We start from the raw sequence: 27488 nt of genomic DNA, 5'->3' as shown, positions 1-27488 counted from the left end.
TGCCCTGCAGAGGAGTCACGGCGGTGGTGAAATGGCAGAATCACGGAATTGGTCAGTGGTGAAATGGCAGAATCACGGAATTGGTCAGTGGTGAAATGGCAGAATCACGGAATTGGTCAGTGGTGAAATGGCAGAATCACGGAATTGTTCGGTGGTGAAATGGCAGAATCACGGAATCGTTCAGTGGTGAAATGGCAGAATCACGGAATCGTTCGGGTCTTCAAGAGCCCTTAAAGACCATCCAGTTCCACACTCCTGTCAGGACACCCACCAGACCAGGCTGTTCGGAGCTTCACCTACCCTGGCATTGAACAATTCCAGGGATGGGGCACCCACGTCTCTGGGAAACCTGTTCCAGTGCCTCACCAGCCTCACAGTCAAGAATTTCTTTGTAATGTTTAATCTAAACCTGCCCTCTTTCAGTCTGAATCCATTCCCCCTTGTCCTGCCATTCCATGCTCTTGCACAAAGCCCCTTTCCATCTTTCTTGCCGGCTCCCTTCACACACGGCAAGGCTGCCATTAGGTCCCCCCTAAGCCATTTCTTTTGCAGGCTGAACAATCCCAATTTCCTCAGAGGTCGGTGTCCACCCTCCCCTTCTCTCTGTGCCTCGCACACCCCAGGCCAGCAGCGGGTGCCCTTCCCGCGGCTGCTGAGGGCAGCTGAGGTCCGCAGGGCTCAGCTTGGCGACCGTGCCCCCGCTCCCCTCACGCCGACCCCGCCATGTTCCCTCCCGGGGCCGCTCCCGCCGGGGGGCGGGGCTTCCCCGCCCTGGCCCCGCCCCCGCCGCGAGGAGGGCGGGGCGCCTGCGCACCGCCGCCACCGGAGGCGGAAGCGCGGCGGGGCGGGCAGCGTTGGGCGCCGCCATGAGCTTCCTCATCGACTCCAGCATCATGTTCACCTCGCAGGTACGCGCCCCCTTCCCCGCCGGTGGCCGGGAGAAGGGCGAGGGAGCGCGGGGGTCCCGCCGCCACCGGGCGTCCCTCTCCCTGCGCCCCGTCCGTGCCTGGGGAAGCGCGGGGGCGGCGCCCGGGGGCGCGCATGCGCAGCGCTGCGCGCGGACCCTGAGGGGAGCCCGGGCCCGGCCCGGGAGAACCGAGCTCTGCTTGCGTTTAAATTTAATTTCTCCACTTGGGACAGGCAGGGAAATTCACCTTGCTGGTCTCTGCCGAGTGCTCGGTTTGTGGTGTTTCTCGACGAGGCTGGTCCCAGGCAGTTGGACCAGGTGGAAGTGCCTTTAAGTGGATCGCAGAGGGATCTGATTGAAGCTGCTGAGCTGGTGTGAAAGTTTTGTTCTGTACTGATGAGGGATGAGCTGAGGGAAAGGAACCTTTCCCCTCTCAGCAGCACGTGGTTGTCTTAGATAGATTTCAGTGCACAACCCTAATTCCTGACAGTTTTCAGGACAGCTTGTGGCTGTTTCTTAGAACAATGCCCTCCCATTTGATAATACTTTTATTTTTTGCTTACAACGTGCTTTTTCACTCTTGGTGGCTTGAAGGTTAGGGTTTGGGTTAAAGCATAGCTGTACTACTGTTAACAATTCACCTGGAGCAAAAACTCACACTTTTTTTGCTTTGAGTTCTGAGCCCTAACTTATCTAATAGCTTTTCTTTCATTTCTGATGGCAGCTTTGAAGCCTCTCATTGCCTTCAACAGCACCAAGTTAGATGTTCAAGTTGCTGCATGTAATTGTCAAATGCTCAAGATTTTGCTGGGTTTGCATTCACCTGCAGTGTCTTAGAGTGTGAACTTTTACCAAAATGCCTTTCTTTGCTTTTGAACAGTCCCTAGCACAAGGGGAGTCTAATCTTGTTTAGTTTTTGGTTATTGTACCTACTCATCTGTTCATCTTTTACTTCTTTTTGAAGAGTTTGTCTCTACCTTTTTCCCACTGTTAAATGTGGAATTAGGTCTCATTTGCTTATCATTCTTATTTAGCTTATGACCCCGAGATAGGAGGCTTATGGAATATCTTTCCTTTTTGCTAGCAGCTACTTTAAAGTCTGAAGTCCTCCTCAAACAAATTACAAATCACTCATTGGACCTCATTGCTATTTCAGTTGTTCTTTCAAGGCAGCTGTGTTTGATCTTCTTCTTCTTCTTCTTCTTCTTCTTCTTCTTCTTCTTCTTCTTGCCCAGCATTCCAGTTATTCCTTGTCTGTAAATGATGTTAGTGTGTCACCTTTGCCACTGCGATTACTCGTGATGTGCAGGGAAGTAAAAATCCACAATAATTCCTTTGGTTTTGTCTTTGAATGTTTCTCATCTCCACGGCAGGGTGGGCAGAAAGCTCTGGCCTTTTCCCTGTGCTCTGAGGAGATACACTGACTTTATTCCGTGATGTCTGACACGCACTGAATTTTTGTCTTTTTACTTCTGTAAAAAACACTGAGTATTCCCTGAATTCTCTTTTTGCTTGGGTTATTTTAAATCATTACACTCCCTTCCAGCCTTATGAGGAATAGATGGGACTACCCATGGGAGGCTTGACAACACTGTGCTAAAATTCACTCATCCCTAGAAGATGTGTAGCTGGTGGACACTCAGGTGTTTGCTTTGAAACAAATACAGAAAATCCATTTCTGCATTTCCTGTAAAAAAGCCCATGGGCTTTAATTCTGTAGATTACAAGAGTAAAACAAGAATCAAGAGTGCAAAGGATTCTGGTAAGCCAGGAACTGAGCAATTCTGAGAATTTAGGAACACCAAAATCTGTTGTCTTGACTGGATCTTCCTTAAGGCCGTAGCATTTTGTGTCTGCTACACTTAGATATTTAAAACATGATTTTTTTCTATGGTACCATGGCAAGTTTTAATCTTTTGTGGATCTTGGGTGCTTTGGGTTGGCTCTTTTCCTTCCAATTGTTTAATTTGCAGCCAGCAGTGCGGTGGGTTTGTGTTTGGCAAGTTGCAGGATGCAAATGTTGAGTGCTTCATCTCTTCTGCAGGTGCTGTTCTTTGGATTTGGGTGGCTCTTCTTCATGCGGAAGCTCTTCAAGGATTATGAGGTGAGAAGGAACCTTTCATTACAAGTCTGTATCTTAAAAAAAAAGCATCTTAAATACCCCTAATTATGGAAGTATTTAATATTTTTAAAACTGCATTTAGCCTTATTCCTCTCTTCCATCCCTTTTATCTTGTCTGCAGTTACTTTCTTTTTACTTTCCTCTTGTGCTTCTGTGTGAAAGACTCGTAGATATCTGAGGGAATGGGTTCTTCTGTGGCCACTGGAAGTTTCCACACTGGCTACTGTTAAATAGAAAGAAATATGGAGGAGGTGCAGGGGTAAAAGGAAACTGAGGGAACTGTTTTGCCTTTTAAAGGTGGGTAAGCCCACCTTACATAAGGTGAAATTCTTGAGACAAAATCAAATCTAGTGGTTAACTTTAAAGTTAGTGAGATGTGTCACTTGCGGGTGAGTTGGTTGTGAGGATTGGACAGGCTAAAAATGCCATTCTCTTATCTGTAGTGGAGTGTGAGATTGTAGTCTAGGTCAGACATGGTTTAGGTGCAAGCCAAATTCAGACCCCAGCAGTTTTTCTGATGTGGATTTTATTTTTAAAACTAAGGTTAATGTAAAAGAGCTCTCTTAGTGTGTGAGTTTGCCCTCTGTTTTCCAAGAGGCTTTTGGCAGATAAAGGGCTTGGTGCCTGTAAGAAAGAGACCCAGTTGTGGGCCATCATACCTTGGTATTTGTTATCTGATGATATCAGGATGCCATTCCAGAAATGTAAGTGCCTGATGTCTCTGGATTTTCTCTGCCTTGCAGGTGCGGCAGTATGTGGTGCAGGTGATCTTCTCTGTGACTTTTGCCTTCTCTTGCACCATGTTTGAGCTCATCATCTTTGAGATTTTGGGAGTGCTGAACAGCAGGTGAGCCTGGGAGCCCACTGGGATCTGGCCTGCCTGGTGCTCTGCAGCATCTTCAGTCTAACTTCTAAATTGATGGATTAGTTGTGGATTGGGGAAGTGACAGGAGAAAATTGTCAGCAGCTCAGTGAAGATGTTTGTGCAGCAGCATTTGTTTATTTGACAGAACATGGGAGTAGTAGCCATAAGCTTCCAATTTTCAAGGCAGTTGCTATTAACAATTGGTGTAGGTCCTTAGGGCAAGGCTTTCGCCTTTGACGTTCTCCATTTGTGGAGTTAAAAGAAATTATTTCTTTTATGGAAGTATTGTAACTCTTCAGATCATGCTAAGAGCACTTTTCAGATGCTAAAGAGTACAGAATGCTTAAGCACTGGTTTTTCTTTGGTGGTCAGAGGAGTGAATAAGATGTGAAGCTAATTGTGGAGTGAAAGCTAGGTCTGTAACAATGCAGGATTTGTGAATCAAAGGTGAATCCCTCCTCAACAATAGGATGAAGACTTTTACACAAAGCTGATGTTAAAAACTGTCATCTTTGTAAGTCAGTAGGAAAGAGAAGATAGAACAATAACATGTAGAGGCTAAGTTGGGTTTCTTCTTATTATATCTCATCTCAAGTATAAGACAGCAGTCAAAGGGGTTGAAAGGCAAGAAGTACAGAAGTGATGAAAGGTAATGTTAGTTCTGTATGTTATTAATGAATGGGGCTGGAAGCCAGAGAGATCACTGAGGAGAATGCTTTTATAAGTTTCAATAAAGGGCTAGACTTCAGTATAGATGAAAATGTTTGCTTCTGAATTAGTTAGGAAAAAGTGACAAGGATCCTTGTAATTTCTTCTTCCCTGAGGATAAAAAGGATATGAGTTAGTGTTGGGAATGGGGACATGTATTTTCCTGTTCAAGTAAATTGAAAGTTCAGTTCAGCCAAGATGAATCTCACCTGCATTTGACTACTCCAGTTTGGTCAGAGGAGTATTCATCATATTGATCTCTATATGTATTTATAAAACCTTGCTTTGCAAAGTCTTGCAGATGAGAATTCACTCTGAAGTGAAACATGCTGATTTATCAACATTAAATATTTTTAGTCTTTTCAGTATGAATTAGCTCTTTTTTTGACTCAGCTGTTCATTAGAAAATTAATTACTGCTTATATTTAGTTTTAATTTACTGTTCAACTAGATGAGCAGTCAGTCACATGAATTGTGCTGCAACTGGCATTAGTCACCATAGAAAATACAGTATTTGATAAAATACCCAGTGTGGTTTTCTGGACAGTTATTTAGTTTTAAATAGACATTCTTGACCTCTGTATTTAAAAATAAAACCACACAAAACCCCAAACCAAACAACTCCCTCTCTTCTACCCTAATAAAAAAAAAAAATCCAGATTATTCTATATGCTAAGCCAATATTATTCATTGCTTGATGTAGTTGAAAAGATTTCACTGACATGCAATTTTCTTTGAGAAATTTGTTGTATTATGATGTTGTGTTAATCAGCATTTTGGCTTTATTTCAGCTCTCGGTATTTTCATTGGAAGCTGAACCTGTGTGTCATTTTGCTCATTCTGGTCTTCATGGTGCCCTTCTACATTGGTTACTTTGTTGTGAGCAATATCAGATTATGTGAGTACTTGGTTTGTGGGAGAGGAGCTGCTAATTTGAGCCTAGAAATGCAAATTAGAAATAATTTTGGTTGCTGTCCTTGTACCTCCCTCCTTGCCCTGGTTTTGTTCTGGCTAAATACCTTCTCTTTGGAGCTTCATGCTTTATCATGAACCATTCATTGAACAGTCAGGAAATGCTTCACATGACCCCAGCAAATGCTGCTTTTCTTCATGGGTTTCAACAGAAAGTTGAGCACTTCAGAGTAATATTACTGGGATTTGTTCCTTTGCAATTTTAAGCTTGCAACCAAACTCTGCAACCCTTGGCAGGGCTGTGTTTTTCTGCTAGGGGGCAAAAGAAATGAGGCAGAGAAGCTCAATAAATCACTTCTGAAGCAGAAAAGCTCAGTAAATTACTTTTGCTGGTTTTGTTTCTGCTGTCTGGATGAGGCCTCTTCCATGGGCTCATGGACACTATACACATCACTCTTTTCTGTGAAGCTTAGGCATGTAGGTTTGGAATATTAAATGTATAGTTTTGCCACGAAGATGAAATATTTAAGATTCACATTCAAGCTCACACAAGAGAGAAACAGTGAAATGGTCCCATGTGGACAGGGGAGCCTTGTGGGAGGTGAAGGGGTGCACACTGCAAGCTGTAGCTCTGTCAGGTGACACGTGCTTTGGCCACCAGTTCTCAAAGTAGCATTTAGATCAATGTAGAAATGTTGAAAGCTATAAAAAGCCCTAAAGGAAGAGCCTATTTTAAACACTCCCTTTCTCCTCTCCCTTAGTGCACAGACAGAAACTGCTTTTTGCATGTGTTGTGTGGTTGACATTCATGTATTTCTTCTGGAAGCTGGGAGATCCATTTCCTATCCTCAGCCCAAAACATGGTGAGTTTCATTTTCTTGCTGATTTCTTCCTTCCTGCAAATAGACTTTGTTATTTCACTTTTATTTTGGAGCTGTTATTATCTCAGCTCTGCAGCTGGGACTGTAGAAAGCAGTTCCTGAAACTGAGGGTCTGCTCTGCTTTGAAATCTGCAATGTGAAGGTTGTCAGACTGACAGAAGTGGCTGGATACATCTGGATTATTTTCATTAGTTTTCTTTCAGGAAAACTTGAAGGAAGTAAGTTCTAACTGAACCTAGACTAGTGTAAGGACATGGTGTTCTTTTGAGGACATAGAAGCTTTATCTCCAAAAAAGTTGATCACAATTTTTATTTACCTACTTCTTTCTATTTTTAAAGAAATAGAAAGACTAAACCTAGTTTATTTAAGAAGCAGATCAACAACCAATCCGTAATCTGATGTTTTTTCAGTCAAGTTTTTCTTTCTTGTGGCTGAAATCAGATGAGTTTAGCATGAGTGGCTGTCTAGTTCTGTCCACAACACAGCAGTGTGCCTAAACTCCAGAGCTGCACAGACTGTAGCCAGCAAGGGGCCTGGCAGTTGTGCTGGCTTTGGTACAGATTCCTGCAGTGCCTGAGCCCAGAGGCTGTGCAGCTGCACGGGACTGGAGTGTGGGTTGGTAAATCCTGCTGGAAGCCAGAGCTGTTGGTGTACAGAATCAGCTTGGGTGTCTCTGTTGTGGTCATGAGTATTTTCAGTGTGAAGACACTGTGTGCACTTGGGCTACTTTGGGTCCAGCAGAGGTGGCGTGTGCCTGGCTGTGCTGAAGGATTGTAATGCTGTTAGAACCAGACTCTTTGTCAGTGGAGTTACCTGTGTATCTTACATTGCCCTTCTGTTTCCTCTGCACTGGAAAATTGTTTGGATATTGTTCCCAACAGGTGAAATTCAGTCAGTTTCATGGAAATTGGTGAATATGTCTGTGTACAAAATGCTCAGCTTTGTCCTTCTGTTCTGTGGGAAGCTGCTTGACTCTGTACTCATATGAGAAGTTGAAGGCTACCAAGTGGTGTAGGGTGTGCTCACCTTTTCATCTGTGATCCTAAAAGTTTCCTAAGAGAAAATGTGTGTCTGTGTTGAAATCCAGCAGCTGATGTGTAGCACAGATCCCTCTGCCCAGTGTTCCATTGCCAAGAAAAACTTGTATCCATTGTGAGCTGCAGAAGGTGGTTGAGTTTGCAGAATGTAACAATTCAGTGGAAACTTAGCCATAGGGTTGGTAATCCTCTTTAGGTCACCCAAAGGTTTTGGGAGGCTGTGTAACACCTGCAGATTTCCAGAATGGGTAGTAGAGTGCTTTACAGGGTGTGGTACCTCCACTTAAGAGTTCTGCAGTGCCTCATCCTACCAGACGTAGACATGGGTTAGAGCAAAGGATTCCACATGTTTGTTCCCTGCTGTATTGTTGGGGTGCTGCTGTCCTGCATGCACAGACAAGGCTGCTGTGGTGACCCAATTCAGGCACATGGGGATGGCAGTGTCCTGCAGCTGAGAAGTGCACCATTGAGCAAGGGCTCCCTTGCACTGCAGCTTATCTAACAAACCTGAGTTTGGGAGCTTGTTATGGAAGGTTATGCTTAGTGACACACCAGTATTCTAATAAAGCTCCTACCTCTGAGTTGATGGAGCATTGATTCACTTTATTTGTGAGTTTCATGGGGAAGCATTGCTCCCACCAGTGGAATGTCATGTCATTTTGAAGGCACCTCTGCTTTAAGTGCTGCAGTCTGACAGTGTGTGGGGCAAAAGGCCAGTGTATTGTAGCACATTCTGTAGCTCCTGTAAATCTCTGTGCAGCTGCACATGACTGGCTGTCTCAGTTTCCCTTTGTGAAGTCTTTTTGCCTTGTTTTCATCATTCATTCCACTTCTCTGAAGCATGAAATGTGGTTTGGCGCTCAGCCATCTCAGCTTTGCAATCGTGTAAGCTCTAAATGTGCTGTGTGTGGCAGCTGCTCTGTAACCAGCTCCCTAAAAAGTGACTGGTGTTTACTACACATGGCACTGTGTCCTGGAAAGACAGGTTGAGGTCTGTGGTTAAGAATAAATGCAGCTTCAGTGCTTGGTGATGGTTACAGCACGGGCTTGATGTTCATCTTGAATTACATGTTTTGGAGTCTACTTGGTGCTCAGGTAGAAGACCTTGGTGGTCACCTCAACAACATGTTGGTGCCAACCAGATGAACACTGAACAGCCAGGAGCAGTTTAAGCTTCCCAGCCCCACTGTCCTACAAGCACAGCTTGTATCTGATCTGGAGGGGTCGTTTCTGATGGGATGGGAGTTCAGACGTTTTTAGGCCAGTTTGCCAGGACCAAATGGTTTGGTGATAATTGCAAAGTGCCTTTCTGGAAGACACTCCTTTAGAAGTGCCTGGTTGAAGATCTGGGTTCCACCTCAGCAAATGGCAAACATGTTTTATTAGTTTGGAACCAAAATATTGATATTTAGTCCTCTCCACATATCCATATATCTGTCTTAAGTTTCTTCATACCTGGAATTCCCCATCCCTGTTTCTAAGCAGGGTAATGTGATTTTTGAGGGAAGCTTCCTACCCCTTTCTTTTCCTAGTCCCTGTCTGTCCTTCCTGTTACCTGGGGTCACTGCTGTGGAAAGGCAGTCAGATTAATTAAGCAGCTCTATGTTATGTTAGGAAGGCACCAAGTGTGGAGCAGAGTGAAGAGAGCAAGGTTGCTGATGCCATATTTTTCCTTCCCTCAGGAATCCTGTCTATAGAACAGCTCATCAGCCGTGTTGGTGTGATTGGGGTGACACTCATGGCTTTGCTGTCAGGATTTGGGGCTGTCAACTGTCCATACACTTACATGTCCTACTTTCTCAGGTAACTTCAGCCTTGTGAAATACTTGTCCAGCTTTTTGAGATTTTTTTTACTTTTCCTATGGCATTGTCTCAAGTTTTTTTGTTACTGTTTTTCTGAATCTAGCTGTTGTCATGTCTGCATGCTAGAACCATTTCCACTGCTGCTGCATATTCCCCTTATACAGGCTTTTCTTTGCCTCATAGGCATGTGCACATCTCCTCTGAAATGGAGTAGCAGGCCTAACTGGGGTCTTAATTTTGCAGGAATGTGACAGATGCAGATATTCTGGCTCTGGAGCGACGACTCCTTCAGACCATGGACATGATTGTTAGCAAGAAGAAAAGGTGAGAGGACAACAGTAGCAAGAATTATTTATCTCAAGGATTTGCAGTCAGTGTGGTGTAAGATGGTTCTTGAAATCTGAACTTGGGTTAAGCTGTGTGGTGTTTTGTTCTGGCCTGATGAATGACTGTTTTTAGCACTAAGCAGTGCCCTTTGTGGCTGCAGTGGCACAAATTAGGCTTCCAAGACCATTTGTAACTCTCTGCTGCAGCATATCTTATCTGTAGGATGGGCACCTTTCTCTGCTGCTGAGTCAGGGACACTTAGGGCACTACAGCTGGCTCTTACTCATGGTTTCAGGACAGAAAGTGGTTTGTACATATTGTGGATCCTGGTCAAAGCTGAAGCAGAGTAGTGAGCTGGTGTGGACACAGCTATAGTCTTGCAAACAGCAAGGTTCATGTTGGTTAAGTTTTGCAGAGTTGCAAAACATTGCTAATGTGGATATATTGTAGTATACCAATGTGCCATCAGAACTCTGGTGGCATTGGTTTAGCTTATTCCATGTCCCCCAAGCTAAAAGAACCCCTACTTTCAGAAACCATGCCATTTCATTTACACTGGAAAGATTTTTGTCTGCATATTTCATAACAGTATTACATATTTCACATCTTGCTAGTAGTGCAGAATAAATCCACTTACTGGAGTTACTTCAAAGGTTTGGCTGTCTGACATGACAGTCTCCTAAACTTTACTTTTGGTACCTTAAAGTTTCAATGGAACCTTTTAACATGTGCGGGGGAGCTTAGATACAACTTTGCCAAATTTATCACCATGTGTGTGTCTGCTGATGAGTATTAGCTGATAGAAGTGTAGTTAAAGCATAACCCCCTTCCCCTTTGAAAATGTTAAGTAGTGAACAACTGTTAACTCTGTGGTCATGTGTGAGATGATAAGTAGTGAGAGAATTTAATTACTGAGGTTTAATTGATTTAATTGACTGGAAGCACTCTAAAAGAATGCCACAGTTAAAAGATACTGTGTAGTGCTGTTTCTGACTCTGCTCTTTTGTTTTGTACTGTGTTTTTGGACCTCTGGTTCAGGGAGAGTGATGTTGGGGTAAAAGTCAGGATGCCAGAGGCTTGTAACTAACTAGCACATTCATGCCTTTCCATGACCAGGAAATCTTTGGAATATGGCAACTTCCCAACCATTATGAAGAGCCATGTATTAATCACTTGGGAATTATAATGAAACTCATGTATATGTTTAAAAAAACCCAACAAAAAACCCAAAACAATGTGCAAAACTAAGTAGTCTCAGAACTGTGTAAGAAGTAGCAGAAACTTGAGTTCTGTAGATTCTTGTTCTCTTTTTAGCTTTGACAGGGAGCAGTGGGCTTGCATGATTAGACTGTTTGCTCGTGTAAAGCCAAATTTAAAAGGTTAGATATGTATCAGTCCAAATGCAACCAAGTAATTGGCAGAACAAGTGGGAATGGCAGTATTCTCCAGCTCAGGGTAAATGCTGCAGTGCCATTAGTTGTCAATGATGTGCTGACCACCTTCTCAGTACTACTGACAGTTCAGAACTTAGCAGTGAGCACAAGAGTTGTAAGGCAATACAACATAAAACTTTTTGTTTTCTTTGCTGATCCTGACATTTCTTCTCATGCCAACCCTTATTCATGCTGGCTTTCTAGTCAGTAGGAGATAGGTGGTGAAAGTTGTTTGCCCTGATGGTTTTTGCACAGGAATCACTTTTCTCTCCTTCCTGAGCACAATCAAGTAAAGCCTTACGGAAACTCACCTCTAAGGCTGTCAGATTCTTTATACTTGTTCCTGCAGGTGTGACATAACTAATCCTCAGCTTTGAAATGCCAGCATTCTGATGGCATTGCTTCATTTGTGTCATGTTAGAGTCAGATCAGCTGATGTGACATGCAAGTACCACACACTGTCATTACCAATCTACGTGCAGAGTGTGTGGGGTTTGCTTGTGGATCCTTTCTGTGAGGTCTCCAGAACTCCTGGCTGCTGTATGGATACAGAGATCCCTGCCACCTCTAAAAAGAGAAGATTTGCCTTTGTGTATCTGTAAGGTGTTTCACCTGGACACTGCTGCATTTTTGCTGCAATGCTGTGGATCATTTGGGATGGACCATGTGAATCTGTGTACTGTGAAGAAAGCAAGGATTAAAAATGCATTTCTTACATTTGGCAGCTATCAGGATTCTAAGATCTCTGTTATTTGTAGTCTGTGGCCATATGTGCTTTTATCTGTATGTAGGGTGCCCCAAGGGTGTTTCTTTTGCTGATGTCAAAGGAATGATGGAATGATTTTTAAATTTTTTTTTTTATTACGCTACTTATCAACATCCTTGAAGAGGGCTCAGTGCCAAATGCAGCAATGCTGGCTGCAGCTACAGAAAGGGACTAAACACCACAGAATCATGCATCATCCTGAGAATGCTGTGAATAGCTTTCAGCTTAGGAATGGATAACTTGCTCACAAATTTCAGTGGGGAGAAATGTGAGGGAAGGAGACCAGAAGCCAACACTGCTGGTGGGGATTATGCTGTGGTGCACATGGAAGTGTGAGGGACGATACGCAGCTGCTGCTGCTGGAGTGTTGGAATTAACTTCAGGAGTCACGTTCAGATCGCCTGAAGCATCCAGTGGTTCAGTCCAAGAATGGATTTGTGTGTTTCTGCTTCATAGCAGCTTGTCATGCAGCCCAGCAGTGAGTGACAGCATACCAGAGAGTGCTCTGCACACCATCCAGAGCTCATAGCTCCATGGAAAAGGCGGATGTGCCCTGATAAAGAAGAGGTGTCCAAGGGGAGGGAGGAGCATCAGAAGTCTTCTAATTCCTGAACTGGAGATAACAGTCATGCATTGGAGGAAAGGAAAGCAACTTATTACATGACTGAGAAATCCATTTGAATTCTAAATGTTTAACTGGGTTTACATCCCTTGAGGGTTGGAACAGGATCCTGAATGGAAGGCTTGGGAAGTGTCTCATTGAATCTCACTTGATTAGATCTGGGCTCCACTCCAGACCTAATCAGGATAATTTTATGTAGTGGGATTGGTGTTTAGGGGAAGAAAAAAGGGTCATCTATTTTTGGTGAATTTAGTTTAACAGCATCTTCTAAGAAACTGGTAGATTTTTTTTCTTTTTTCTTGTTTTGATTTTTCATAAGAATATTACATTCCTAAGGACTTGTGTTTTCTGTTCTTTCAGGATAGCAGTGGCTCACAGGACAATGTTCCAGAGAGGAGAAGTGCATAACAGACCCACTGGCTTCTGGGGAATGATAAAAAGTGTTACAACATCTGTTCCTGGCAGTGAAAGTATCCTTCATCTGCATGCTGGCACCTGCCTTGGGAGGTGGATCCAGCTTTCTTTGTTTTGAGAGATAGAGTGTTAGTTGGGACAGTCACAAAGCATTTGTGTTTCAACACATTTCAAGCCTAATGTCTCCTGTGAAGTTTGTTCTCTGGCACTGTCTGACCTTTTGCCCAGGCCTTGGGCACAATTTTACTGTGACACAGGCAAAAGTTTTATGTTTCTGCCCTGCTCTATAAATGTTCTCTTGCATCACCATGGGTGAGGTGTACAGCAGGTCAGGGGACACTTGCTGTGCACACTTACCACAGATTCATAGAATGATTTGGGTTAGAAGGGACCTTGAAGATCATCCAGTTTCCTGTAGAAGGAATTTCTTGGGAATGACAAGGATCTGTACTTCTTTAACAGGGTTGCTTACCAATGATTTCTGTCAGACTGCTTGAAGTGTGCATTTTGCATATTTGAGGCTGAGGACTCTTCTTCTTCTCCTTTCACACTAGCTGCTAAAATCAGAATTTGGCTATTTGACAGACTATTCATAGGAATCACTAATCTCTTGCAGCAGTTACTCAGCAGTTTTGTTTATGAAGATGATCTGAGATGACATATTGTGAGATGCACTTCAGTGGCAAGGGACACTGATCAAAGTGGAGCAGCAGTTTTTGAGAGCTCTGGTTCTATTCTGTGATGTGTTTCCCAGGCAAAGAGGTTGTTGCATGACTGCCTGAATACTGTGTCCTGCCTTCCTCCTTAAACTGGAGTAGTGTGCATCAGGTTCATCCTTCAGATTTCTTTCTTGCTGTTTTAATGAGGACCATAAAGACTGAATTACAAAGCTGATCTGGATCTAGGAAGAGACCAAACCATTAGATGTGGCCCTTGAGCTGAAGGTGGGGAATGTTTTCTTAATTAAGAATTCATGATGTGTTCTAGCCTTGACTATGTTGGTTTGCCAGATCTGTCCCTTATCCAGCAAGAAGTGGATGCCCTGGAAGAATTGAGTCGGCAGCTTTTCCTGGAAACTGCTGACTTGCATGCAACAAAGGTACACAGCAAATAACTGCCCAGATGGGTGTTGGGAGGTCAGAGTGGTTTGAAAGAGTACATGTGTTATGAGAAATTGAAACCTGTTCAATAGGTAAATGGTGAAATGTTGTAATGCAGTGCACTGAGGGTCTGTTCCTTTAACTTCAGGGCTAGATGACAGTCAGATCCATCTTTGAGTCTGCCCCATGGCCCTATAACTATTTACCTACCTATGAATTAACACTCAGGAGTTCAGAAACATTTGAATTAAAATATGTAGAAGGATAGGACTATGTTTGGTACTGTTGGTGCTCCACCATAATTTTATGTTGTGGGTGACTGTGAAAATGACATATTTTTTAATGTTCTCCTCCCTCTCCCTTATTTTGTGTTTCCAGGAGAGAATAGAGTATTCCAAAACGTTCCAGGGAAAATACTTTAACTTTTTGGGTTATTTTTTCTCCATCTATTGTGTCTGGAAAATCTTCATGGTATGTAAATGTTTTATTTCATTTTTGTGGATGTGTGCAAATATACGCTGTGTAGATCATGTTATGCATGCAGCTCATTAAGTAATGCTCTAGTTAAAATCCAGAAATTCTGAAAGAAACTGGCCCTTGATTGAAATAAAGCTCTGGATCTGACTTTTTCTATACAGCATTACATCAGTAATTCTTACATGGATGTGTTTTGTGCTGCCTTTGGCAATCTGACCACCCCCTGCCCTTTTCTTGGTGGTACAATGAGCCTCACCTGTGAGAGTGAGAAATGCTTTTGCCTTTTTGCTTGAATGTAAATCCATCTCTTGCAGGCAACCATCAATATTGTATTTGACCGTGTGGGGAAGACTGATCCAGTCACAAGAGGAATTGAGATCACTGTAAATTACCTGGGAATCCAGTTTGATGTGAGCCTTTATTAATTCTTGCAGCCTTTTCAGCAATTCATATCTTATCTAAATAAAATCATCCTGCTGCCAGGAAGAAAGTGATAGACCCTGAGAATATGGCTTTCCTTTTGACTTATTGAGGAGGAAAGGAAAATGCACCATGCATGTTGCTTTCACACTGGTGCTGAGAAGGGGATGTAGTCTTGCCAGAGAGGCAGTGATTTGTTTTTTGTTTTTTTTTTTTTTTTGAGAAATAGAAGCACTTTAGACAATCTGCTTAGATGAATACATTCAGCTCCAAAGTAATTTTGATTTTTTTATGCAAATAGTTGTTCTGTCATTTACACAATCGATGATGAGATTCTTTGTGATTGGTATAAACTAAATTTCCTTCTCTTGTGTTTGGAGTAAACAGTTGCTAATACATTTGTGAAAATGTCTGTTATATAAACCTTGTCTACAGTAGATATCTGTACAATTAGGAGAGACAAAAACCTTGAAGAGCTGGCAGCTATACAACGTGGTGTAAATGAAGTTAGTGTTAAAGTTTTAACTGTGTTCTTCTTGTTGATACAGGTCAAATTCTGGTCTCAGCACATTTCCTTTATTCTTGTTGGAATAATCATTGTTACCTCTATTAGAGGGTTGTTAATCACACTTACAAAGGTAAGAACTAGGAGTATTAAGTGGTTTTACACAGAGAAATTCATTATCAGATCTCTACCTTTTGATGGAACAAGTACTGTATAAACTTTCAATATGTATTTATGTTTAAATGTCTGAATATAAATTCTTGCAGAGGGAGGAAGGTAGGAAGAATACCTTTTGCAGAATATTTCCCCAGTCTCTGTCAGGAAGGGATCTAGATGTTAAATGTAAGTAAGGGTTCAAAACGATGCTGTAGCCAAGGCTTATTAGTAAGGTTAATGAGATGTGATTAAAAGCATTTGCATTACTTAATTTAAGCTGCTGGTAAGACTGAAAGCATTAACTGAACAGACCTGTGACTCATTGACTTGACCTGGCCTTTGGTACCTATGCTTAGACTTGTGTGTATTGTTTTGTGATTTTTAACACAAGGTGCAGCTGGCTGGGGAAGATTGATACAGACTAGGGTTTATGAAAGTTTATGGAAGGTTTATAAAAGTTTGAGGTTTATGAGAGTAGTTTACAGGTAGCCCTCCAGAATGTATGGTTTTGATGGGGTATTTTGAGATGAAAAAAATGTTCCTTTCATCCTAAGACACATCAGACTTACCTAACTGCTTATTTCCAATGTTTTTGGGTTTTTTTTCCCTAGTTCTTCTATGCCATTTCCAGCAGCAAGTCCTCCAATGTTATTGTTCTGCTGTTGGCACAGATAATGGTGAGTATGGAGAACCGTGGGCATACCCACTTGCATTTCTGCATGCATGCCTTGTGTGTGCTTAAACACATAACAGTATCTTTGTGTGCTGCCCCCTGGTATAGCCCCAGAGCCTGAGGTGAGGCAGTAACTGCTGTCCCTGTTTTACCTTGCAGGGAATGTACTTTGTGTCATCAGTGCTCCTGATCCGCATGAGCATGCCTCCGGAATACCGCACCATTATCACAGAGGTGCTGGGAGAGCTCCAGTTCAACTTCTATCACCGTTGGTTTGATGTGATATTCCTAGTTAGTGCCCTGTCCAGTATCCTCTTCCTCTATTTAGCACACAAACAAGCTCCAGAAAAGCATATGACCCTCTGAGGCAGAACTGCAGCCATGCACTGCTCTCTGTCAGCTGCACTGCTGCAGCTCCTGTGGGTTGCAGAACTTGGAGAGACAGGACTGCTCTGTGTGTTTGGCAGTGTAACTGCAGAACTTGGAGAGACAGGACTGCTCTGTGTGTTCTGGCTCCTTGAACGTCCACACGTGTCATCATCTAGCTCTGTGGCTCGTTTTGTTCAGTGCCACAGCTGGAAGGGATGGGGGTGTGTGTGTTCAACTTGAAACAGTTAATTGCCAAGCAATAAAAGCAATCCTGGATACATCACTATCCAGGGGCATCAGAGCTTGCGTGGTAGGCTGGCTGAGGAAGCACCTCCTACTGTTGGAACATCATCTTCACAGAAGGCACCAAGAAATGTGATTTTTGTTTTGAAAATCAACTTATAATTGGGATTTGGAGGACAGCAATTCTGGAATTGAATGTTTGAGTCTGTGGAATTAAATAAGCTTTTGTAATATGCGAGTATCTCAGTTGTTTTTTGTCAGTCCCAAAGATTGGGCTGGATTTGAGCCAGAAGGTGGTTGGGATTTGCAGTTCCAGCAGGAGTGGAGTGGAAAGAACTCCATTTCTGTATGTAGTACGTATCACTAGTACCTACTATCCTTAGGAACTGGAGATTTGCTTTCTCTTACTGAGTGTCAACTTTCTTTTCTCTCTGCATAGGTTTTGGGTTCCTCTTTGGTAGAGTTCAGTGTTAAATTGAAGACCACTGTCATGCCTTGTTTACATTGTATGTTATGAATTTTATTCTTGTGACTTCAACTTTTAGGTTCTCATAGCCACTTTCTGAGGCTTTGTTTTATAATTGTTCTGGAACATAAATTATAGGTAGTAAGAGTAAGACTTGGAGGGGGGGAAACAACCACTCTAAACAATTTATTTCTGCATTGTCTTTGGTGTACAGCAAGGAAGCAAAGTGCAGCAGCAGTATTGCAGAGCCATTTATGTCACATTCAAGACAACATGGTGGTAATTTGGGATTAGGCTGAATTACATGCACTATTCTAATCCACAGCTGTATGCAGAGGAGACAAAATAGTGATTAAACATCTTGAGTTGTGAATTCCAAAGTTAGCTTAATGTTTGAAAGAAGTTTCTGCAATGTTAGCAGGAAAAAAGCTAATGCACAGAGTACCTGGGCTTCTGCCATTTCAGAGCAGCTGTACTGCTGTAAGCAAAGATGCCACAGAGATTGAGGTGATGGACTTGGAGAGCTGCCTTTCCTGGGAGATGGGCAGAAATCAATTGCTCTTTATTAAGAGCTTATCCATAACAGCCTAAGATGCTTACGAATCTATAAAAAATTTCCAGCTTCTGCTGCAGGACACTTAATTCTAAAGTTGCAGTTCTTTAAGCCTTTTCAGAAGTGAGTGACTGAGTGCCCACTTCACAAGGCAGAAATTGTGCCAGTGGAGCACAATGCAGGCAGGGTGTTAAATGGATGCAAGTTACACTGAAGTGTTTATTGCAGCAAGAGTTTGCAGTCCTTTATGGTTCTGGTACTCCTTGGAACAGCCGAGTTCTGAGAGGTGGAATAGCAAAGAAGAACTGAAGAAAAGATTTGGCAGGTTTCTTTTTTGTTGTTCTTGGCATAGTTTTGTCTCGTCACAACTTTGTGTCATCACTGTTGTCACTGTCAGCTCTTGTGGAGGCTGCTGATTGGGAGGAGGAGGATGAGTCTGCCTGCAGAGGAGTAACAAAGATGTTGTGATTACTTTCAGTTTGTAAACACGTTTGATAGTCTGCACTGTTGCAGACTCCTGTTTTCATCTGCACTAATCACACACTTGTTTAGATGGCAGAATGAACCTATAAATACCATTTTTGTTGTTGAAGGGTTTTTTGTTAAAGTACATTTTCAGAGAATTTTGTTCAATAGAGGGTTTCTGTTGTTGAATTCCCATATCTGCACAATTTGAACACAAAAGTAGTGCTAACTTCTGCAAAATACAGGTTGGGTACTAAGACATTCTTGAAAAAACTTGCAGAAAAGGCTAATGAAAAATAAATGCGAAACACTATTGGTCTTACCTTGTGTGTCTCTTTTGCATGATCAGAAAATAAGCATTTTAATATTTAAGGATGAACACTGAGGGTTAAAAGTGTTTCAAGAAGTAGCACCTTCTTGCTTTTCTGACTTTAGTCATGCTTTGGATTCTTTCTAGTGGCATGAAGTGAGTAAAATAATTTCAAATCAGCACATTGCCTAGAAAATGTCATAACCTATCAGTTGCTGTTTCTTCTCCAAAGTGATAATTTTGAAATATTTCATGTGGTTTTCACAAACGTTGTTTGTGTTTTCTGTTTAAGTGCTGCTTCTGTTTATTTAAGCACTTTCCCCTCCACTTCCACAATTGTATTGTCTGTTTCCCATGATTGGGATTACTGTATTTGGGTTATCTTGTTCCATAAAATCTCTTGTATGTGCATTCTTTGTGTGATTTAATATTGCATTAAAGATACTCACCTGTGTTATGTGTGGGGAAAAGAAGAGTTGTTGTGGTAATTAACAGATTTCCTTTTAATAACTTGCAAAAATCCCGGCTCAAGTTAACAATCCTAGCTTTGGAATACTTACTACCTGAAAAAAAAGTTATTTTCCTATCCCCTGTGCAATCCCTCAGCATCTGCCTAATACAGGATTACTCACCCTTTCCCTTGGCTCAGGTGAGTTCCTCTCTGGCTCTGCTGGATGGTTTTCTGTGTGAGCAGGAGCCTCAGGAGTGTCTGACTCAGCCATGGAGGCTGTGATGGGAATGTTTTGGCCTTGGAAGTACCTGTAAGCATCTTTGCTGCACACCAGCAGTGTCAGGCTGTCCCCAGTGCTTTGGATCCTTGCCACCACCTTGTCATAGGATTCGTGGGTCACGTTCACTCCGTTCACTTCCACCAAGAAGTCGTTGTTTTCCACGCCTGCTCTGCCAGCTGCTCCCTGGCTTTGTACCTGCAGAGGGGAGTTCAGAGCAGGGTCTTGGCAGAAAGCTTGGAAAGATGCATGAACAACTGAGGGTAAGCTGTGTTCCTGCTTTCCCCAGAAGATGGTGAAGTAAGCATGGGGAGATTTGTGGGGCAGGAAGGAATTGCAATGGGCAATGGGCCCAGATAATAATAAACACGGAGCCCATCAGTTTGAGATTTTAAGATGTCGATCTTGATCGGTTTACATTATAGGAATGTGGCATGGTAGAACCATGAAGAAGGTAGAAAAACTTTTCTATTTGGAGGTATCTGTCCAATAACTTCAAAGTTTGGTACAATTCACAGATCCCTTAGTAATGAGGGGAACCCCTCATCTCAAGAAAGCTGAAGTTACAGATGTAATTTGGAACAGAAGCAGTTTGGCTTTTACCAGCTGTGGAATTCAGAGAAGGTGGGTAGAATTAGGGCAAAGTCATCTCTTCTATAATTAAGCTGCTCTGTAGTAAAAACCAATTCTGTCTAAAATACTAATTTTAGTGTGCTGGACTCATGAATAACAGACAAAATTATGCAAAAGCTGAATTCTCCCCCTCTAGATGTCTAACAGTAAGAAGGAATGTTTTCTGGTGCTCATTTTTTATCTTGGGCCAACAATGTTAGTCTGACTTAAACAATTCTAGCTCTGATCTGAGAACATTGGAAAAGAGACTTCCGTGGCTTTTCTTGCATTTGTTTGCAGGATGGAGGGGAGGAAGCTGCCCAGCAGACTACTTGAGCTTCTTGCTCCTCATTCTTCATTAGTACCTCAGTGATGAACAATCCAGGTTTGTTCTTGATCATGTTTAAACTGAAGCCAAATCCATTAGGCCCTTTCACCATCTTGCAGATCCTTGGCTTGTGGTTCACTTTCTGCTCAGTGTGCAACTCCACTCTTTCCTCCCTTTTAGCTGGGGTTGAATCCTGTGCTTTGTAGTAGTATGAGAAAGGGGAAATTTGAGCCTGAAAAAAAGTGACAAAATTACATTAAAAAAAATTCCTGTTGTGAAATCTGTTTCAGGCTCTCACGCTCAACGTATTTTGTTTGAAACTTTGTTAATGACTCAGACTTCAGCTGCAGTGAAGAATTCTTCCCTGTTCTGAGTGGAAAACTACAGCATTGATCTATGTGAGAAGGGAAATTTGTCATTTATAAATAGTTACACAGTCATGTTGCTGTGTATTTGTCTTAACAGCAAAACTTAACCTTTTTTGTGATGTGTTTGAATTTAGAATTGTTCTAATAGTGTCTATAAAAATCAGGAAGAGGCCAAAGATTTAGGTGTTAAGTGACTTCCTGTACCAGTGTAAGTGGAGTTGCTGGAATACAGGTGTCTCTTAGGCCTTTCCTGCGAGTTAAAAAAGTGTCAGAGGAGATTGGCTGTTTCATTGCGATAAATTGTCAATTCCTAGCAGCAGTTTGCATTTTCTTACCAGTTTGTACATGCTGTCAGTTTCCTTATCCACCACCAACAGGGAGGTTCTTTCCTCAGACTGCTTGATTTTTCCCACCACGCTTTCATGATCCAGCCCATCCACTCGCTCGCCGTTGACAGCCACTAAGATGTCATTGTCCTTTAGACCTGCCATGGCTGCTGGGCTTCCAGAATTAACATCTTTGATTACGTGGTCTGAGATAAGAAGGGGAGAAAGATTGCTGTGAAGGCAGAGCTTGGTGAGTTTTAAAGACATTAAAAAGCATGGCAAATGCAAATGGTCAGAATTGCTCTTCAGGTTGAAGCTGTTTTCCCTGAGGATTTCTCCTACATGGCCATCAAGAAGCCAAAGAGAATGAGGGCTGCAAGCATCATATAGGAAGAAATGATACAGCAATATCATGGTCTGTGTGTTAACTCGGATCTTACCACCAGTATTTTGTTCCATCCGTAGGTAAAATCCATAACCGCTTTTTCCTTTCTGGATCTCAATAAGTCGTGGTTTGAGGGGAAGCAACCTTAGGCTGGCGCTCTCTTTGCTCAGTGCCATCCTCTGGCTTGTGAAATAGCGGTCTGTTTCTTCATTTGAAAGTAGAAACATAACATGATTTTCAGACTTCTTTACCTGTGACAGCACATGTACAGTCTCAGATGTCACCCCTTCAACAGCACGTGGGAATTGGGGATATTTGGTAACTTGGTGCACTGATACATAGCAGAGTCTGGGTGCTGTTAGTCCAGGCCATGCTACTATAAATTGATTTTTCTTTTCCCTACCTCCAGTTAGAAATCTGGACTATGACAAAAATCAAGGGCATGTAATAGATGAGGAAATTTTCTATATTTCATACTGTGTTCCTGACCTGTAGGGAATTACCTGTGGAGGGCCATGGGGGAGGCATACAGTGCTGTAGAATCCAGGGAGTCTGAGTAGATATTGTTTGGCTATTCTAGGTGTGGAATTCTCTAATATAGGCTTATCATACCATCTATACCACTATTTTAGATTACAGTGACACCAGTCAAGTTTCTGTCACTCTTGGTCCTCTTCTGTCTCCCTGTATTACTGATTCTGAGGTGAGGTTTTTTTCTTCTGTCCAACCTCTCCAAGTCTGTCTTTCTCTTAGTCCTTTCTACTCGAATGGTTACTCTTTTTACTCATCTTAACCAGTGTCACTCTGCTGCTGGTGTTGCAGTAGCTCAAAGAAACCCAGGTGTTGCACGATTCCATAGTTAGCCGTGTGCACTGAATGCTGCTGGAATGCTGGAGTCTCATGGCTCTCTGAAATCTCTTCAGCTCCAGCTGCGTTTTAGCAGTGCCAACAGTGGAAAGCTGGAAGCCTCATTAGCATTGTTCTTTGCAGCCAATTAGTGAAATTACTTGCACAGTAAATTTCATGGGTTTCGGACTTCTTCACAGGAGAAAGGGGACTACTGTCTAAAATCATGAAATCTTCCCTGCTCCATGCTGACTGTATCATCAGAGGCTTCCTTCTTCGTGCCCTGGAAACCATATTTGATGACTTGCCCTCCTGCCATAAGCAGCATTTCCAGGACTTCTAGGAAATGGATTTATTTCATAGGGTTCCTGGCAGCACTATACTTGTGTTATTTAAAATCCTTTGGCCTGTCCTGGTGGCAGTGTTCACTGAGAGGCAGCTCAAGAGGCTGCTTGATAACAGAGCCAGCACAGAGGGCTACACTGATGTGCTGGTGGTACATGAACAGCAGCTCCCAAGATTTACTGTGAAGTGCTTAAATCAGCCAGCCTGGCCTCCTCAGTAGCCCTGATAGGTTGCTGTGAAAGTAGGCCAGAACAGAAGATAAATCAATACCTTTTCCACCACTTCCTCGTGGGTGTCATTTTCCACATTTTTGCCATTGATTTCAATCAGGCGATCGTTATTTTGGACACCAGCCTTTGCAGCTGCTCCTTGTGATGAAAGCTCCACTATGAACAGCCCCTTCTGTCCTGAAATAAATGAAAACTCATTACACAGGGTAAGTCACTGCAATAGGCCTGAATATAGTGGTTAAGGAAACTCAGCACTGATGTCCTCAGAGATTCTTGGCCTCTGCTTGCCTGCAGGCTACAGGAGCACCACAGACCTTCCACACAGACACTCCTCTGCCTCTTACTCTGGCCTGGAAAAATCCCTTCAGTGGTGGAGGGAGATATTTTTTCACTCTCTGCAGCTCAAAATGGTGTTTATTTCTCTACCAGGAGCGCAAAGTGGCTGATTAACACAGCTGAAAGGGATTTGATTCCTATTCCCTCCACCCTCCTCTCCCCCCATCATTTTGAAGAGAGAAGCTGCTTTTTTTCTATTTTATACATTTCATAATTTCCTGTGTTTGGAAGCCTTCTATGTTTGATCCTTCAATTATATTGCATTCCAAAATACCCTTTAGAGGGCTCTTTAGAGGTGGTGCTTTCCAGAAGACCTCCCTCTTCCGTTGACTGGCCTTGGAAAAAAAGCATATATGGAAAAGGTTCAAAATTCTTTTCTTTCTAAATGAATTAACTTAAAAATCAGGGAAAGCTTTTATTACAGCTGTAAGAAACTCATGTGCTGATTCCTGAGGTGATTTTGAGGAATGGAACAGGACTTAACATAGCACATTGAGTGTGTATCTAGTGTTTGAGCAGGGACTGTAAATTTGGTTTTGTTAAGTGGTCTTAAATAACAAGCAGAAAATAGCTTATTATTTTTCTCTTTCTTTTTTTTCATCTGTTTTCCACTCCATGAGAAGCGTGGTCCTTAGAAAACCTTGCGCTGCATATGCTGTACAGAAATGTTCTGGAGATGGATCTGAACTCATCCTGCTACTTCTCACTTTCTTTCTGCTAGCAAGAGCAGTTTGTGTCTCCCCACCAGCCCCCACGCGTTAACTGTGGTTGCCTCTGTCCCTGCAGCCAAATATATACATATATATATATATATATATATATATAATATTTTTATATTTATATATTTATATATATCTCCAGTTTCTTCTCTGCAGGCTCTCACCTTCTGTGCTTTTCAGGGAGAAGCCATAGCCTGTCTCCTCCTTCACCAGGTAGCAGAGCCGGGGCTGTGGAGCTGCAGTGGCCGTGGATGGTGGGCACTGCAGCTCCTGCTGTTGTCCTGTGGATGCCTTTTGACCCAGCTCTTCCAAGTTCACTCCCTCCTTTTGTGCCTTTTCATAGGATGCGTCATCCAGAACAAGGAGCACAACGGAATTCCCGCTGTTTCTGACCATCTCCACCACCTGTAATGAGCAAGGGGAAAAATGGAAGCGGGCACTGGAGAGATGGAGCTAAAAGCTTTCCCCAGGAAAAGCTGCACTGCCGGCTGCCTTTGTTGTCTCACCCCCTGCTTGTGCACTGGGGAGGCATCCCAAAGACATTCCATGCCCCCCAAAGACATTCCATGCCCGTGGTGGGTAATGAATGACACAGGGGATACTCAGAGCAGTTCCCTCTGCTCCTGTATTACTGCACGGGCCACCCCTGACGAAGGGGAGAGAATGATGAGGAGGACTCTGTCTTATCAGAAGGCTAATGAATTGCTTTATTATAATATACTATATAAATTTCACATTTCATCTAAACTGAATCTGCCTCGTACTCACTCTTGCTCACAACTGCACAGAACTGCCCTCATCTGATTCTCTCTCCTGACAGTCTCCTGACAGTCCAACACACACTCTGCTGGCCCTGAGAGGCCAAGGGAATAAAACATCCTCACTTTGGGTAAACAATCTCCACATTGCATTCTACTTTGGCACAACGCAGGCACAGCAAACGCAAAAATTGTGTTTTCTTTCTTGGTTGTTCAGAGAATGTAAAACCCAGAAATATTCTTGGGAAGAACTGTGCCTTGCTTTTCTCTGTGAGGAGAAATGTGGCAACACTCCTGGATTTCCTAGCCATAAAAACTGGAAGAAAAAGCTTCACACAGCAGCTGTGGGCGTGGGGCAAGGTGTGGATCCCGGAGTGAACAGATTTGTACCTGTGCATGTTCCTCCTTGTCCACGAAGACACCGTTGACCCTGAGCACCCTGTCTCCATCCCGCAGGCCGGCCCTCTGGGCTGGGCTGTCGCGCTCCACGTTCCGGACGATGTGCCCCGCCGTGTCCTGCTCGATCCGCAGGAAGAAGCCGTACTTCTTCTGGGGCTTCTTGGTCACCGTGCACTCTCGGGGCTGCAGAGCAGAAGTCATCTCTGCCAGACAGGATGGGGGAAATACCTGTGAGTGAGAACAGGAAGCTTACCTTGGGTGTATTCCCTCTAATTACATGTCGAGTGGGTTTGCTTCAGAATTCTTGGGGTGGTTTTTTTGGTGTGGAGGTTTTTTTGTTTGTTTGTTCTAGTATTTGCAGGGTCCCCAGGTGAAGGAAGGAATGATGAATCTGACTCCATGTTCTTAGAAGGCTAATTTATTATTTTATGATACTATATTGTATTAAAGAATGCTATACTAAACTATACTAAAGAATACAGAAAGTATCTTTCTAGCCTTCTGTCTGTATCCTAATCAAAACTCATAACTCTCTCCAGAGCCTTGAGACAGCTGGACTCTGATTGGTTCTTAAGTCAAAACAATTCACATGAAACCAATGAAACAACCACCTGTTGGATAGACAATCTCCAACCACATTCCAAAGCAGCAAAATGCAGGAGCAGCAAATGAGATAATTATTGTTTTCCTTTTTCTCTGAGGCTTCTCAGCTTCCCAGGAGAAGAATCCTGGGCAAGGGGATTTTTCCAGAAAATATTACTCCCACAGTTTGTTTGTTTGTTTTTGTTTGTTTGGGTTTTTTGGCTGCAGGAACTCCAGCTGTGCAGAGCTGAATTTAATGAACAAGGCTAGAGAGAAGAAACCAAACCCTCTTCCCTGACCCTCCTTGCTTTTTTTTGTTTCTGTGTCTCAAATGACATTAAGCAAAATGCAGAGCTGAGATAAGAAAAGTCTGCCTGTGAAAACATAGTAAGGATTGAGGAGAGGGTGTAATAATACCAGGATTCAGTTTTACAGAGGAAATTTAGTTTTGGGAAAAGGGATTGTAAGTGGAGTGAAGGGATTGTTCCCCTCTCTTTGACACTTGGGGGACCTCATGTGGGTACCGTCACCAGTCTTGATCTCCCCAAGTAATTGCCGTATTGGAACTAGTTTGCAGAGGGAATTTTGGTTCTGAAACACTTATTTAAGGAGGCTGAGAGAGCTGGGTTTGTTCAGCCTTGGGAAGAGAAAGTAAAGGGAAGATCTTATTGATATCTTCCCACTGCCTAACTGGATTGTGTGGAGAACACAGCCAGACTCTTCTTGGAAACTAACAGTGTGGGAGGGTGAGAGGGAGCAGACACAGGCTGCAGCACAGCAAGGGAAATCCCAACCAGACATCCATTAGGACAGCTTTTCCTCTTGGGGAGTGTCAGATATGATCAGAAGTGCCCAGAGAGGCTGTGAAATCTCTGTCCTTGGAGACACCTGGATTGGGCCCTGAGCAACCTGATCTAAGCTGGCTCTGTTTCTATGGGGCATTGCACCAGGAAACTTCCAAAAGTCTCTACCTAAACTGTTCTGGGATGTAAAGAAACTGTGGTTTGGGTGAAGCTTGTCCTGCAGGAATATCATATATGGAAGGTAAATAACAAGTAGGACCAGGGAACATCTCCCAAGATATGGTCCTGCCAGAGATCCATGAAGACAGTGGAACGAGACAAATGAAGACAAATCCTTCCAGTTGGAAAATCCAGGTAATTAGCAAATTTGGTAATTACTTTACTGGAAAGACTTTTTTTTTCCTGTCTCTTTACAGACAGAAGTCAGTTCTTTGGATCTGCTGGCAGTCAAATCCTTCTGAGAGAGCAGCTTAGTGCAGAGGCACTGCTGTGGCTACCCATGGTGCAGACTCTGCACTGGGAGCTGGAGCTGCTCTGTTGATGTTACTTGGGCAGCACATACAACAGCATGGATGTGTGGGGTGAGTTTGGCACAGGTGTCACTGGAGCTGGAGAATACAGGAATTTCAGCTTGCAAGGATATACAGCCTGCAGGTCATGATTCACTTGTTGTCCATGGTCAGGTGCCTGGAGCATTTTTGAGTCTGTGTATTGCACTGACATTAACCAATAAAGGGATGAACTTTCCTGTTATTTGAACATGGTTGAGAACATCAGACTGTATCAATTGCAAGTACAATCCAAAGCAGCTTTTCCTGATAAACACTGGAAATCTGTGATAATTCCAGAAACTAACATGCAAAACCAATACTACACAGACCTGGAGAAACAGTAGGCTTCTATGGGAAAAATAATTTCTTCATATTTAGAAGTGGAGAGAAGATTACAAAGCACTGTATGTGACACCTTTTGATCTGTGCAAAATTATTTGTTTTGCAAAAAGGAGTTCTCAAAGGGAAAAGCGATTAGGAAAAATGAATTTCTTACCTGTATGTCTATGTAGAGCAGCCTTCACTGGAATTCTCTTTTCTGCTCCTCCTGTGGCTGTCCGTATAAGTAAGACTGGACTTTGATTGGGCAAAGGTTGATTTAAAAGATGATTTATTTAACTAAGTTTCACTGAATGCG

The 27488-nt window shown here is 42.9% G+C and overlaps 2 protein-coding genes across 6 annotated transcripts; one reads left to right on the top strand and one right to left on the bottom strand.

The window, feature by feature from the left end:
* The first annotated feature begins 801 nt into the window (after nucleotides 1-801).
* LOC135294996 (Golgi pH regulator) lies at nucleotides 802-16976 on the top strand. Of its 3 annotated transcripts, none has more exons than XM_064410988.1 (14): nucleotides 802-908; nucleotides 2952-3011; nucleotides 3773-3876; nucleotides 5394-5500; nucleotides 6276-6377; nucleotides 9116-9236; nucleotides 9480-9560; nucleotides 12745-12854; nucleotides 13809-13897; nucleotides 14277-14369; nucleotides 14690-14785; nucleotides 15344-15433; nucleotides 16068-16133; nucleotides 16289-16976. In XM_064410988.1, exons 1-14 carry the CDS (start codon nucleotides 867-869, stop codon nucleotides 16493-16495), a joined length of 1368 nt encoding a protein of 455 aa, XP_064267058.1. In that variant the 5' UTR covers nucleotides 802-866; the 3' UTR covers nucleotides 16496-16976. The 3 variants fall into 3 exon arrangements, with proteins under 3 accessions (XP_064267058.1, XP_064267060.1, XP_064267059.1); XM_064410990.1 differs by lacking the exon at nucleotides 802-908 and adding an exon at nucleotides 1139-1225; XM_064410989.1 differs by lacking the exon at nucleotides 802-908 and adding an exon at nucleotides 1146-1279.
* A 381-nt stretch (nucleotides 16977-17357) lies between these two features.
* PDZK1 (PDZ domain containing 1) lies at nucleotides 17358-27476 on the bottom strand. 3 transcript variants are annotated; one of them, XM_064410986.1, is made up of 9 exons: nucleotides 27348-27476; nucleotides 24907-25118; nucleotides 23923-24163; nucleotides 22744-22880; nucleotides 21338-21533; nucleotides 20907-21103; nucleotides 20241-20435; nucleotides 19295-19461; nucleotides 17358-18200 (listed from the first exon to the last, which is right to left on the bottom strand). In XM_064410986.1, the coding sequence occupies exons 2-9, from the start codon at nucleotides 25114-25116 to the stop codon at nucleotides 17966-17968; spliced, it is 1578 nt and encodes a 525-aa protein (XP_064267056.1). In that variant the 5' UTR covers nucleotides 25117-25118; nucleotides 27348-27476; the 3' UTR covers nucleotides 17358-17965. The 3 variants fall into 3 exon arrangements, with proteins under 3 accessions (XP_064267056.1, XP_064267057.1, XP_064267055.1); XM_064410987.1 differs by having other exon boundaries at nucleotides 19168-19461; nucleotides 24907-25143; nucleotides 27348-27428; XM_064410985.1 differs by having other exon boundaries at nucleotides 24907-25143; nucleotides 27348-27428.
* Between the last annotated feature and the right edge of the window lie 12 nt (nucleotides 27477-27488).

Source organism: Passer domesticus, chromosome 2 (assembly GCF_036417665.1).
Source record: "Passer domesticus isolate bPasDom1 chromosome 2, bPasDom1.hap1, whole genome shotgun sequence".
NCBI lineage: Eukaryota > Metazoa > Chordata > Aves > Passeriformes > Passeridae > Passer > Passer domesticus.
This window is presented reverse-complemented; position numbering and strand designations above follow the sequence as displayed.

Coding starts and splice junctions, on each gene's coding strand:
- PDZK1 (XM_064410986.1), bottom strand. CDS start 25,116: ATGACTTCTGCTCTGCAGCCCCGAGAGTGCACGGTGACCAAGAAGCCC. Junction 22,881..23,922: donor CTCCCTGAAAAGCACAGAAG/GTGAGAGCCTGC, acceptor CATTTATTTCAG/GACAGAAGGGGCTGTTCATA. Junction 20,436..20,906: donor CTGACAGCATGTACAAACTG/GTAAGAAAATGC, acceptor ACTTTTTTTCAG/GCTCAAATTTCCCCTTTCTC.
- LOC135294996 (XM_064410988.1), top strand. CDS start 867: ATGAGCTTCCTCATCGACTCCAGCATCATGTTCACCTCGCAG. Junction 12,855..13,808: donor ATCTGTTCCTGGCAGTGAAA/GTATCCTTCATC, acceptor TTGGTTTGCCAG/ATCTGTCCCTTATCCAGCAA. Junction 16,134..16,288: donor TGCTGTTGGCACAGATAATG/GTGAGTATGGAG, acceptor TTTACCTTGCAG/GGAATGTACTTTGTGTCATC.